At 38.1% G+C, this 13465-nt stretch overlaps 1 protein-coding gene across 1 annotated transcript in view; it reads left to right on the top strand.

The window, feature by feature from the left end:
- The window catches only part of COL25A1 (collagen type XXV alpha 1 chain), a gene marked incomplete at its 5' end in the record, with an annotated part of 558067 nt that overhangs the window by 475468 nt on the left and 69134 nt on the right, over window positions 1–13465 (top strand). Inside the window, one exon of the mRNA XM_025212861.1 lies at window positions 3278–3322. Within this exon, the coding sequence (XP_025068646.1) occupies window positions 3278–3322 (45 nt within the window). The remainder of the gene's footprint in view (window positions 1–3277; window positions 3323–13465) is intronic.

Genomic DNA, 13465 nt, shown 5'->3' with positions numbered 1-13465 from the left:
TCACTGTTCCCCCATTCCACCTTTCATCCCAAATATTATCATTTGTCATCTTTCCTTCTGGAAGATAAATCGTTCAGGGTGTGAGCATACTAAGCTCTATGGGGAGCATGAGTAGAGATGAATTGGGGTGTTGTGCTGTATAAGTGCCATACAATGACAATAGACAATGACAGAAGTCCTCAAAGCTATGATTCTGCTAAATAGAAAAAAGGGCTCCATGTCCTGTGCTTATCCTCTTACAGTTTTCTGACTTGCTCCAGAATCAACAGGATTCTGCCTGTTGCTGCCAGAACATTTTTTACTGGAATTGTTGTTAAAAAAAAATCATATTATCATGATAAATCAAGAGACAGACAATGACAAAATAGAAATGTCATCAAGCTGAACATAGAGCTTTTCTAGCTTGGACAATAACCAGTAGCCCACAAATCCCTCATTAATTTAAAGTTAGGTAAAATGATGGCTTTATCTGTGTAGAAGCATATGAAGTTCTATGAAAAAAATGATGGAAGGAATTTACATCCTAAAAATAGATAAGGGGTAATAAACGTATTCTAGTATCTTGAGAATAGAGGAAATAATACAAGTAGCTCCCTCAATCTTGGGGAGACATCACAAGGGATAATCTTTTGTCTCAAGAATTTATATTGCCAGCATGCCATGCATCTCACATTTTGAACAAGATTGACTTATGAATGTAAATATAGTGAACACGTTAAAAAAAAACCCTACCAATAGAGACATATAAACTCTGATGAATGCCCATCTCCCAGATTTTTTTTCTTTCTTTCATGAGTACTAACTCATAAAGCATATACACTTTTATAATACCCGCTGGGAGTTTCCTATGATTAAATAATATTTCAGTCCACCACTGGGATTCACTAGAACAGATACATGCAGAGACTCATTGACTTCCCAGACTTGTTTTAGGATTGGATCAGATCCTTAATCTTCACTCAGAAAAAAACTCCCTTCAGACACCACAAAATAATAAAAAAGGACAGAACAGAAGGATTTAGTCCAGATCATGTATTTCATTTATTTATTCATTTATTTATACGGTATGAATATTTTTGTTTATACAAATAAACTAGGTCCCTGCATGATGGTATGAAAAAGAATGAGTCCACCTTGTATATTATTGAGTTATGTCACATACATGTTCCATAACAATCTTGACCACTTCAGTGCAATGGATTGGATTTTGCATTCAAGCTTTTAGTTGTCCTGAAGACATTCATAAATCATATCAACGTCTTGTATTTTGGAAAAGGTCAAGAAATATAAATACCATGCATTCAACTACAACATGATTCATGGTGAAACACTAGCTTTTAAAATATGTTTTTGATTTTTCTGTGTTTAAAAAGGTCTTAACTTGTGAGCACATGTTAATCTTTTTAGTGAGAGTACTTAAAATTTGTAGCATTTTGAAGTACCATCTTTGTTTTTTGGTACCGGTCCCTGGCTGTGGCCAACTGCAAGGCAAATAAAACATAAACAATTTAATAATTTTCATTATTAAAATTTTATGTTCATGGTAAATTTTAGTTATCTGAAAATTGACAGAAATAGTAATGTTCATTTCAGCATTGGTAACAGGAAAACTGTAAGATTGATATCTTTGTTTCACTGGCATATCTGGGTCTGCAGGTAAGAAAATAAGATGAAGGACTAGAACTTGTGGACTAATTCTCTACCAAAAGTAAATGTAATTCAGACTTGGCGCGTCTATACAAGATGCTACGGTGACATAGGGTTGGTGGGCAAAAACCATGACACCGCAGCTTTGTCACCATAGTGATGTGCTCTCACTATAAGACAAATAACTTTGTGCTGCCAGCATGGCATGGTAACACCTGTTACTGTGCCATCATTTAGGACTCCTATTCCTTCTTTGAATAGGAATAGTAGCACTATTTTTGGGTTAGTAAATGGTAGGTTGCATAGCAACAGCTAAAAGAGTCAGTTGAAACCAGTATCCTTCCTTTATTTCTTCATTTTATTTCACACTTAACATTATCCATTTCAGTAATTTTAGTCAAGATGATTTGTTAAAATTATGGAATGACTGAAATTGATGGAGAAATACTTATCAGAACCTTCTAACATGTTAAGATTTCCTTTGTTTGATCAATCATTTTCAGATCAACTGTTATTTTTCAGTATGTGCTAAACTCTACTTGTGCACTAAGTTCTTCAAGTATATTTTAGTCTTATTGAATAAAAATATTGTAATTGATTATGTAAGCTGAGGAACATTTTTATTAGTGTAGTAAAACCACAAAACTGACATTTTGATTTCTCTGTAATTCAAAATTATATAAACCCAGAACATAGTTCAAGTAAATGTAGGGGTAGAGGCTGGCTACAAATTTTGGGCCAGAACTTCCCTAAAATCTGAAAATGTTCAGATCCAGGGCTTTGGTTTAAGTTCTATTATGTATTAAACTGAAATCTCCTGCCCTCAAAAATCATTTTCCTTGAAATTCAATCCTAAATACCTTTTAATATTGATGTTTATCAATCATTTTTCTTCTCCCAGGAGGTAATGCTTTCATCTTCATTTTAATGAATATGTTTAAATGATTATATGTGTGACTGTAGTGCTTATCTGTTATTCCAAAATGAATGTGATCAGTCTTCAGTTCCTGTTAAACAAATCCCTCTTGAAAGTATAGCCCTTTTTAAATGCAGTTATGAATAAACAGCATATTTATTGAAAAATGCAGTAGTCGATTATTGCATGTAGATGTGTGAGGGGTGTATGTGAGTGTCTGTAACATTTGCTCCCAAATGTTCATAGTGCTGATGGTTCCAATAAAATGATGGTTCAGTTGTGAGTGAGTGAACACTGAAAGTGTATGATTTTAACTGAGCTCTCTGGGGTAGCCAGTATAGGATTAAATATTTGTTGTAAATACAGTAAATGACAGTACTGAGCTGTTATTATGTATTTTTTATCCTTTTAATAAAAAAAATTACCAAAATCGTCAATCTGAATGTCTGTTAGGCTCCTAGTCCATATAAGTTGTTATGGTTAAATGTAGATATAGGAGTCATTTTAGTCACCTAGCTTGAAAATTTTACTCATATTTCTAGGTTAATGTACATTATGTTGGGCTGAGATTCAGTGATCCTGGAACTAAGTAGCAATCAGATAGGTGGTCTGTGATATCATACTGTCCCTGCTACAATATACACATAGGCTGTTTGCTGGCTATCAGTTGTAACTGAATATTATTCTGTAATTTTATGCAATTTTCCTGTATAGGGTGAACCAGGTCTCCCTGGGCTTCCTGGACTCCCTGGGATAAAGGTAAATAAATCATAGTGTCTGTACAGTTGTGTTATGTGGAGGAAAGGATGAAGAGTGGGGAAAAGGAACTAAGAATGTGGATGGGTTGGGGAAGGTGTGTTTAAATCTTCTCAAACTCTTTTGATCTTAAAATGGATTGAATTGTCATGTGAAGGCTTCACACAGAAAATGGATCATTCATACCTGAATGAACAAATAGTATGTCTTACACTTTAACGTGCAATGAAATGTCACCTTGCTTTGGCAAAAGTAACCCTAACTACTTTAAAACATGATTTCTTAACTGCAGTTTTATATAAAGCAAAATGCTGGTCATCAACATTTTGTTCTGTTTGCAGTTTAAGGAGGACATGCCAATAACATACAGAAGCTGCAAAGCCTACAGCCAGAAAACTGTCTTCATTATTCACAAGTTGTGGAGAACCAGCTCTATTTATGAGCAAAGATAATCTGTACTCCCACTGCATAGCTGACAAGACAAAATATTTCAATAAGCTGTTACCCAGTATTAGCATTACGCAATCTGGTAGCTAAACTGGTTTTTGTTCCATATTCCCAGCATGTTTGCTGTCTTTAGGCAACCTGTCTTAAAAGACATGCGGGCAACTTAGTCCTAATGTAAGCAGTTACATTAGGAGCTACAGAAACTTAAGCTGGAAACTCAATGTAATCTATACTCTATTATACAGGAAATACAAGCAGATTTAAATCTTATGAAGGATCTCTGACTATGTCAGTGACTTCCCATAAAAGATTATTTTTTCAAACAGCAAGTATACTTCCTCAATTTTTTTCTTATATTCCAGCACACTCCATGAATATCCAATACGAAGGTGTTTTCTACCTATTAAGTGTGGAGTGTGCAGTCTTAGTTCCATTGAAATCAATAGCAAAACTCCTGCTGTCTTTTTGTAGACTCAGGACTTCCTCCATAATGTACAAGGTTTTCAGTAACTATCTCAAAAATACTTGTCAAGTGCAGCAGTGTTTTTAACTTCATGGCAATGTTGTGTTTGTGGAACTAATTGAACGCATAAAAGAATGTGCTCACTTTAAAAGTGTGTGTTTTTATACTGTAAAATGTAATATCTGGAGATACAAATAATGTTAAGGCCTATCTATTCAGTAAGAATGAAACATACGTTAGTTGTGCTAAAAACAACTTTCTTGTAACTGGATGGTTACACTGAAGTGTGTTTGTGGGATTTCAACATAGATGAAAAAACAATTTTAGCACTGATTTCTTTCTACTTTGGAAAGTAGGTATAAATATAACATTTGTTTTGCAGTGTTCCTCATCGTATCGCTGAATTGGAGGTCCAAGTAAATTAAGAATAACTATAAGATCTGGCTTTTTGGCACACAAAACCAGAGGATATGAAGCCCTCAAGCTAGAAGCTAAGGTCTTCTAGAAGATAGCAGACAGTGGTTTGACATATGAAAAAAATGCCTATTTTGTTATTATTTTGATGAGGTTTAGAAACATGACTTCTAGGAAAGAATCAGAGTTGGATCTCCAAATTTGAATTTGGTTTCTAGAAAGGATTTTTCTTTTTGTCTTTCTTAATTTTTGAAGGGAATCCACAATACTTAATGTTATTCTAGGTACCCTGTGACCAATGGTTGCTGATACTCCATGATCTGCATAGATTCTTCAGTGGCCATTGATTCTGCTGAGAGGTAGACCCAAAAATCTAAAACTAATTTAAACAATCAAGCCTCCAGGATTTGTGAAATCAATCACCTTTATATATTAAAGGTTTTAATTTACCTTCACATATTAAAGGATTATAGGTTCTCTTCACATATTATATTTGAAAATATATATGAAAATGAGAGAACACAAAGGATTGAGGATAACTGCGCTTAAGAAACAAAACAAGGGAAATGGATGGAGCATGAAAGTTCTGGATACAATAGAAGAGGTATTTTTCACTACTGAGCCTCTCATGTCTGCTAGAATAAGCCATTGCAGAGCAGAAGCATTGGCTGGAATTCTTATGAGGCCAACATTCAATTCCTGACCAAGGTAGTACCAAATTATATCTACATAGCACAAAGCAGCATCCCATAGAGATGCTCAAGCTAGCTCTGCCCTTGTTAGCTCTCACATCATAAGCAGTATAGCTTTCAGAAGCAGAATAAATAACCCTGAGCACATCGTTGTATGAGTAGAGCTATATTGCCCCAGCCCATGAGCTAGGATACAAAGAGCCTGCACAGTACTACTCTGTGCCTCGAGGATACACTATCACATAATATGGTGTTGTGCACACTATACATGTCTAGATAGACTAGAACAGAGTACACTAAAGACCTGGCAATGAGGTGCCTGCATAATGGATGCTGTGTGTTTCAAAATGTCTAAATGCTGTTTCATTGGGGGGCCCACAGCCAGCCAATTCTGGGTCCAAAGTGGCTAGCAGTAATAGGATAGGTGATGACATTGTCTGAAAATGCACAAATTCTTACGTAGTCCTGAACAGAGTTTAAGGCTGCATTCTACTGGCAGCCCCTGATGGGAGAGTATCAATGAATGGTACCATTAAAAAATGAATGAAGTGATAACAAAGTTCAATATATACTGACTATAATCAAATTTATAGTGAGCTAGCCTTTTTAGTGACACAGATGACTAAGGAGCACATTGACAGTACTGCTGTCATCTAAATACCTTTGGAATTAGCTGAAGATTTGACTAACTGATGCATGTAGGCTTCTCCATAGAATGTGAGAAGCAGTGTAAATAAACTCTGAAAAACTCAAGGACCATGTCAATCAATGAATCACACATTTCAAGCTGTGGCTCATCTTTCCTGTGCTGGATATAGCAGATTTGTAGAGGGGTCCGTTGAGTTACTTTGGAAAGAATAGTAAATCAAGTACAACCTTTAAGATCAGTTAGTAGAAAGGCTTCAACTTAATAATTTAGGGGTGTAAGTTGTAGCCGTGTTGGTCTAAGGACATAGGCAGTAGGGCTGTGCGAAATGGGCCTTATTCAGTTCAGGTTTAGATTTGGCCTGAATCGGGGACAGTGATTCGATCTGTTGATTCGGATCACTATCCCTGATTCTATTCGGCCAAATCCATATCTGAAGTTTCGATGCTGATTTGGCGAATCAGTGATTCAGACAACTTTAAATGTTTTTTTCCTATATACGTTGAGGTAGCAGCACAACACGTGATCACGGTGATGCTGGGACACCTGGAACATCCCACAGGAGCATGGGGGGTTCTCCAGAGTGCTCAAAAGCGAACCCGGAAGTGGACCAGAAGTACTTCCACATCTGGGTCTGCCTGGGAGTGCACTGCCCACCCCCCATACCCCCCTGGCTCAACGATCAGCCAGGCAGACCCTGGGTGCCCCCCCCAAACCCAGGAGCACCAGTCACCGAGCCAGGGGGGTGCAGAGTGGGGAGGGGACCCTGCGCACTCCCTGGTGGACCAGGAAGTAGACCGGAAGTGCTTCTGGTCCACTTCCAGGTCTGCTGCCAAGCATTCTGGGGAGACCCCTATGCTTCTGTGGGGCTCTGCATCTGCCCCAGCACTGCAGCATTCAGAGCCCCTGCTACCTAGAGGTAGGTAGAAAAAACATTTAAAGCTATATCTACATCTGAATCACCAAATCTGTCCGAATCAATTCAGAGGGCTCCAAATTTATTCAGAGATTAACCCTTTAATTTCAATTTGGATTTGGAGATTTGACCACCAAATCGGGCCAAATCTCTGCTGAATCAAATCAGGGACCAAAGCTTTGCACAGCCCTAATAGGCAGACAAGGTTCTTTGGGTGAATCTAATTAAACCAACTTAAATAGTTGGAAAAACAATTTTTAGCAAGCTTTCGGGTTTAAAAACCCTTTGTTTTTTTCAACTATTTAAGTTGGTCTCATAAAAGATATCAGATTCACCCAAAGAACCTTGTCAACTTAATAATTCTGCATTGTTAGATTAATTGTTTAAAGTGGTGATTTAGTATACATTCCAGGTAGCTAATGAGAGTTTAGTATAACATGATCTCAGGATCTGAATAGAGACATATAAATACTTTGTTTGAATTCAGAAAATGCTTCAAGGCATTAATTACACTTTGAGGCTCATTCACTATATAAATGCAGATGTTCCTCTTCTTTTTCATTCCACATATCAGTTGGTGCCACTGGCTGCCACTAATGCAGTCGGTTATTTTCCAAGGCAGAGCTATCTGTGACATATTGTAGAAAGACACTTTTCTTGATCACCTGTTGCTGTTTGAGAATGGTTGGAAACTTAATACACTTCTGACTCTGTTCCACACTGTCATTCAGGAAATGAGTAAGGCACCTAAACACAGAATGTTGACTCATCTTTGTGTCATCCCATGCTACCCCTTAGAAACACTATGGGATACAGAATACTTTCAGTAAGACAAAAAAAAGTATCATAGTTCAGTAGGTCATATAAGAAATGTATGGATTGAAATCGAAGATATTTGTAATTTTATTCATTCATAATGTGTACAATTTCTCTCAAAATGTTCTGTTAGCCATGTTAATTTATATAGTATTTTATCAATACAGTCATTGACTTGAATGCTATATTTATTTTAGCTGATCTTCATTTATGATCTCTTTACAAATCTTTCTCTCTCTCTTTCTGAATCCAAGATGTTGTTCCTTGCTTGTATTCCCTGTTCTCATTTTCTTTGGGCCTGATCTTTTCAGTCTTTGCTCTGCCTTTTGTCATCTTGTAGCAAAAGGGGAAGATATCAACAAAATCCAGAGTAAAAAAAATCTGCCCCTTCAGTCTTCCTGTCCAAGTACAGACAGTCAAAAAAACCGAGGCTGGTTGATCATCTTTGCAGGATAGTCTAAGCTGCAGAGATTAAATTGAAATAGAAGTGAACAGACATTTACCTTTCATTTGGAAAATGCAGCCACATGTCTGCAGTGGCTCAGGCCAGAAGGCAGGGGGCATTAGAGAACAACTCTCTGGCACAGCCAGCATGGACTGTGTATTCACTTCTTCTTCCAGCTGCCCCCAATGTCTTTGTGCTTGGCAATCCAGAATCACAGCAGCAAAACTCTGCAGGGTTACTCATCATTTCCTCCTCCTGCTTGCAGGTGCCTCTGGGATTTGTAGTCCATAGTCACAGCCAGCAGTAAGTTTGAGCAGAAGAAGGGGTATTTAACTCCCCTTCCTGGCCCCAGATCCCAGCTGGGGTTTGCCAGGGAGGGGGAAAGGCAGCATTTCCCCCTGAAGACTGGACTGCATCGCCAGCCCTCACCGCTTCAGCTAGGGAGCAGAGGGGCAGGGCCAGCTCTGCTCTCTGAAGCAGACAGCACATCCGAGCCCAGGGCTGCAAAGCATGCTGGGATGCTGGGGGACTTTGATTTAACTTGAACCAGAAAGGGGTCCGGGACAGAAGTTTCATAAATTGGTTTGATCCAAATCAGTTACATCTGATACTACATTCAACCAGGTTTATCTTAAACCAGTTTCAGCTGTTTTGAAACTGGTTTATGTGCACTGAGCTTCTGTTCTGTTACAAGTTTAAACCAGTTTCTGATTACTTAAACCGGTTTATGTGTAACTTCTGTCCCTGGTCCCTGTGGATACTGAACACCTGCTGCAGGTAAGAGTCAAAGAGCTTGAGGCCTCCCTTTCTCTTTGTTATGTTGAGTTTTCCAGGGATAACTGAACAGGTTTCTATGGCACAGCAGATCTTTTGCCTAGTTCTCTTTGCAGAGCAAGCTATAAGCCATTCTTATATTTTTCTGGTATTCTTCTCACTCTTTTCTTTAGAAAAAGAAGTCCCTTGCTATTACTGAAAAAAGGGACCACTTCCCTTTTCTCAGCATGCACTCACTGTTGCCCAGCTGATAATTTCCAATAGCCCTACAGACAAGTATCCTCTTTCCTTCTAGTTTTAAATCAGGAAGAGGACAGAGCTGGGTCTTGAACTTGTCTAAATGGCTCAGCTGAGCCTGTTGATTAGATAGCTAAATATAAGTCCCTGAGTTTCAGAAATGCTGAACATCCCACTGAAATCATTAAGAACTGCAGGAATTCTGCCCACAGTTGTGGTCCCTCGTATGCATTTGCCTGCCTTTAAAATTGTCTTGGAAATAAGTGGTCTAATTCACTCCTGACTTTCATCACCCAAATAATGTTGTTGTAAAGAGCAGGTCATCGCTAAGAGAAGAAAAAATAGTTAGCGCACATAAATTAAATGCTGTCAAGTAGATTTCAGCGAAATGTAATACCTGGATGAAAATGGGCAGAAAGGCTTCTGTTATTTATCACCTAAATTTCTGAAAGTAGATTATGCAATTTTTTATACAAAAATAACACCTAATTGTACTATTAACGTGAGTTTGTAATTACCAGGATAGTAATGCAAATCAGGTAACTGAATGCACAGAAAGATACTTGCTCATATTACTCTATATTTGTATGCCCAGATACCTAGTTTCCATAGGCCACTGTGACAATTACTTGAACAAATTAGGCATGTAATTTCTGAGACCTAATTTTGGATATCAAGCCCAGAATATGAAATCATCATTGACATTGGACTGTGTGTCAATGGAATAAGTGTGCAGGTGGCAGGAGTATTTACTATGCCATTCTTCAGGATATATGCAATTCATTATAATCCATCAGAAACTGTATCCCCTAAATCCCCCAAAGCCATGATTTCTTTCCTGGAAAAAACACTAAAATCCCTGGGATGTGAGAAAAGGCTAAAGCATAAGTGGAATACAGGATGTGAATTCTGTTCCCCCGAAAGTTATTATTAGTTCAAAGTTTTATCTAATAGAGAGAGGCTATTTTACTGTTTTTTTAATTTTCTTCTTTGTCAGATAAAGTCAGTTCAAGTTCTGAATCTGTTTGAATAATTTGAGAGTCCAGTTTGCAGGTCTATGTATTTAGAGATCAGGGATTTTGTCAAGCACAAAAATGAGATCTGAAATCAATAAGCTGAAAGTACCCTTATGATGTCACGTCACCAAAAATATCCTAATTATTAGTTAATTATTAATGAGTAAATGCATTTGCAGTTCATTTTTAACAGTAAGAACAAAACTTCTTAAATGTATCATCTCACTTGTTTCTGGAGGAAAACAATTTTGGGAACAGGTCATAGAGTCTCATCCTTTTCGTCTAGTAAATTAGCAGATTAATCGTGACAAAAGTTGGCTGCCATAAGGAAAAAACAAGATTCTTATTACAAAAAATGTTTTTACTGTAATTCTTAAAACCAGGTGTCATGCTGACTTGAAGTCTCATTAGCCTTTAAGTAAGAGGTACTCTTTATAGCTAATGCATGCAAAATCATGACACATTTATCGAAAGTATTGCTTATAATTTTAATACCCTTGCAAATTTGCACATGCCTTTTCAAGCAGACTCTACTTTTCTTAAAATAAAAATTGGACTCACTAAAAAGCAAATAATGTTGTAGAAAACAAGGCCTGGCTGTAAGTTGGAGGTTTGGGTTTTTAGGAAGGTTAAAAACTATACCTTTTTCCACTTGAACTTTTAATGAAATGTTAAAAACCAATGAATGACTTACAACATAAAACTAGAGCCATTTTTTCCTAAACTGAGAAAGTGTTTAGGCACTGAGGAAGATTAGACAGTCAAATAGTTTAATTAGAGTTTCATAGGTGATGAGTGAGCCAGCAATCCTAACAGGGATGCCAATTCTAAATTAATGTAAGAAAATGTTTTTTAAAAACTTCATAAAATTGGGAATGTTGTTTATGAGGTTGCCTTTTACCCTCTTCATCTCCTTATTATAGTCTTAAGTAGTGCAGTCTCTGAAGGCAACATTCTCATAGACTTCAGTCAGGATAAAGTCAGCACACTAATGGCCTTCACAAGGAGAAAGAGGAAGGTATAGTTCTGTCTGATCTCCATAGTTTGAAACCAGCTGAATTTCTGATAAATCTTTCCACTGGAACTGAATTCTACAAAATCCCCATGGCAAATTCAGGCATGGTTCGAGCAAATGTAAATGTGTTGATTTCAGTGGAGTTGCAACTGCTTAGAAGACATTTGCAGGGGTTTAGGTTGTAGCCGTGTTGGTCTAAGGACATAGGCAGACAAGGTTCCATGGGTGAATTTGATATCTTTTATTAGACCAACCCAAATGGTTGGAGAATGGTTATTAAGCAAGCTTTCGGGTTCAAAAACCCTTTGTCAGGCTAAGGAAGCTTCAGCAGTTGGTGTGTGCTCTTCCTGGATGGAATGAAAAGAAGACATTTGAGAATTTGGCCCCACTTCCTTTGCACAATAGAAGACTTAACAAGATTTTGGCTAAACAGAGATCTTAGAAACAAAACCTAAAGACAGCAGAAGTCAATTTCTAGAGACTCAACATAGAGAGCAGTAGATTGAATTCAGACCTGTTGTAAATTCATTGTTTCCATTCAAGTTGCGTTTGTGTGTATGTGTGTGTGTGTGGTTTTTTAATCTCAACCTATGTGTGTGTGTATATATATGTACACACACACACACACATAATATATATATACACACATATAATTATATATATATAATTAGCTTTCAGGAGGGAATGTAATTCATGTTGTGTCCATTTTAAGTATGTCTAGGAGTTAGCCACAAAGATATGACTAGCACATCCATGTCACATGCTGGCACGTCTGTTGGAATGGGTAAAATGAGGACATGTCAGTATGTACATCCCAAACTGGAAAACAACCAAAGGACTGGTTCTATGGAGAATTAAAGAGCAAATAATTAAAACACCATGTGACTTGGATGCCAGACTTCTGTAACCCTCTACATTAGTAGATGCACAAATGTGGCATAGAAAAATATGAGTAGGAGCCCCTGTGAAATTGAGATTCTCTTGTGTCTATGTGTAAAGTGGGTCATTTGCTGAGCCAGGAAGTGGTGTTTCTATATAGTTTTTAATATCACAGTCATCATCAAGGTATGCAAGCCCCAGGCAATACTGCATTTTAACCTGACTAACATCTACTATATGCTCTTTGTTTGTTCATCCTCTCCCCATAGGGAGAAGCATGTGCTTTGGAGTCTGTCACTTTGTTAGAAGTTTTGTTTGCTGTTTTGTTGTTATTTTTTGAGAAGGGAGGGGTGTTTGGTTTTGGTGGATGGGGGAGCATCCATCACACACAGCCACCAACAGAGACCTCCTAGACCTTAAACCAGTATTTCCCAACCAGTGTGCCACAGCACAAAAGTGTGCCATCAAAAATGAACAGGCGTGCCACAGAATTTTGCCGTGGCAATGAGCTACAAAGGTATGAAGGTGGGGAATGCCTTAACAGGCATGCTGCAGAAAATATTTATTAATGTAAGTGTGCCTTGGCCTGGAAAAGGTTGGGAAACACTGCCTTAAACAACAGCAAAAAAGTAGTGCAACAATAGTTTTAAAATATTTTTTAATTTCCATGACAGTGGAATATTTTTCATGTGCCCTGCTAGGGGTAAGAATTGTGATCTGAGCATAATCCATGTTTTTTTTAATGATGGGATTTTGTGTAGAATAGTTGTTTTTTTTTAATTTCAAAGGTTTGGTTTATTTGTGAAAACTTTGACGTGAGTGGGAAAGAACTTCTTATATTCAATAAAATATTATTATGGGGCTATAGGCTCTACAGGCGGGATAGAGAAGGAAGGAAGGGAGGAGGTGTGGCGCTCTATGTCAAAGAGCAATACACATCCTCTGCCAGCAAAATGGGGTTGGAGGAGGGGCAAGCTGAAGTGCTCTGGGTCAAGATACAAGGGGGTCATGGGGAGAGGGATTTAACGGTGGGGGTCTACTACAGACCCCCCAACCAAGGGGAGGAGCTGGATCGGGAATTTTCGGGCCAGCTTGCAGAGGCACTTAAGGCAAGGGATGTAGTTGTCATGGATGATCTAAATTACCTGGACATCTGCTGGGAGGAGCAGTCAGCCAGGTCTGACCATTCCAGGAGGTTCCTGGCCGATATCCTTTTTCAAATATATTGGGAGGATGAAGAAGGCGCCGGGTAATGTGGGGCCCCTGCAGGATATGCTGGGCAATCTGGTGGTTGCGTCAGAGGATAAAGCGGACCTCTTTAACCAATTCTTCACCTCCGTTTTCTTGTGCAGGGACCGGGACTTCCCTGCTGTGATAGAAGCCGGA

Source organism: Alligator sinensis, unplaced genomic scaffold (assembly GCF_000455745.1).
Source record: "Alligator sinensis unplaced genomic scaffold, ASM45574v1 scaffold66_2, whole genome shotgun sequence".
NCBI lineage: Eukaryota > Metazoa > Chordata > Crocodylia > Alligatoridae > Alligator > Alligator sinensis.
The sequence above is the reverse complement of the archived record's forward strand: the minus strand, read 5'-3'. Positions and strand labels throughout refer to the sequence as shown.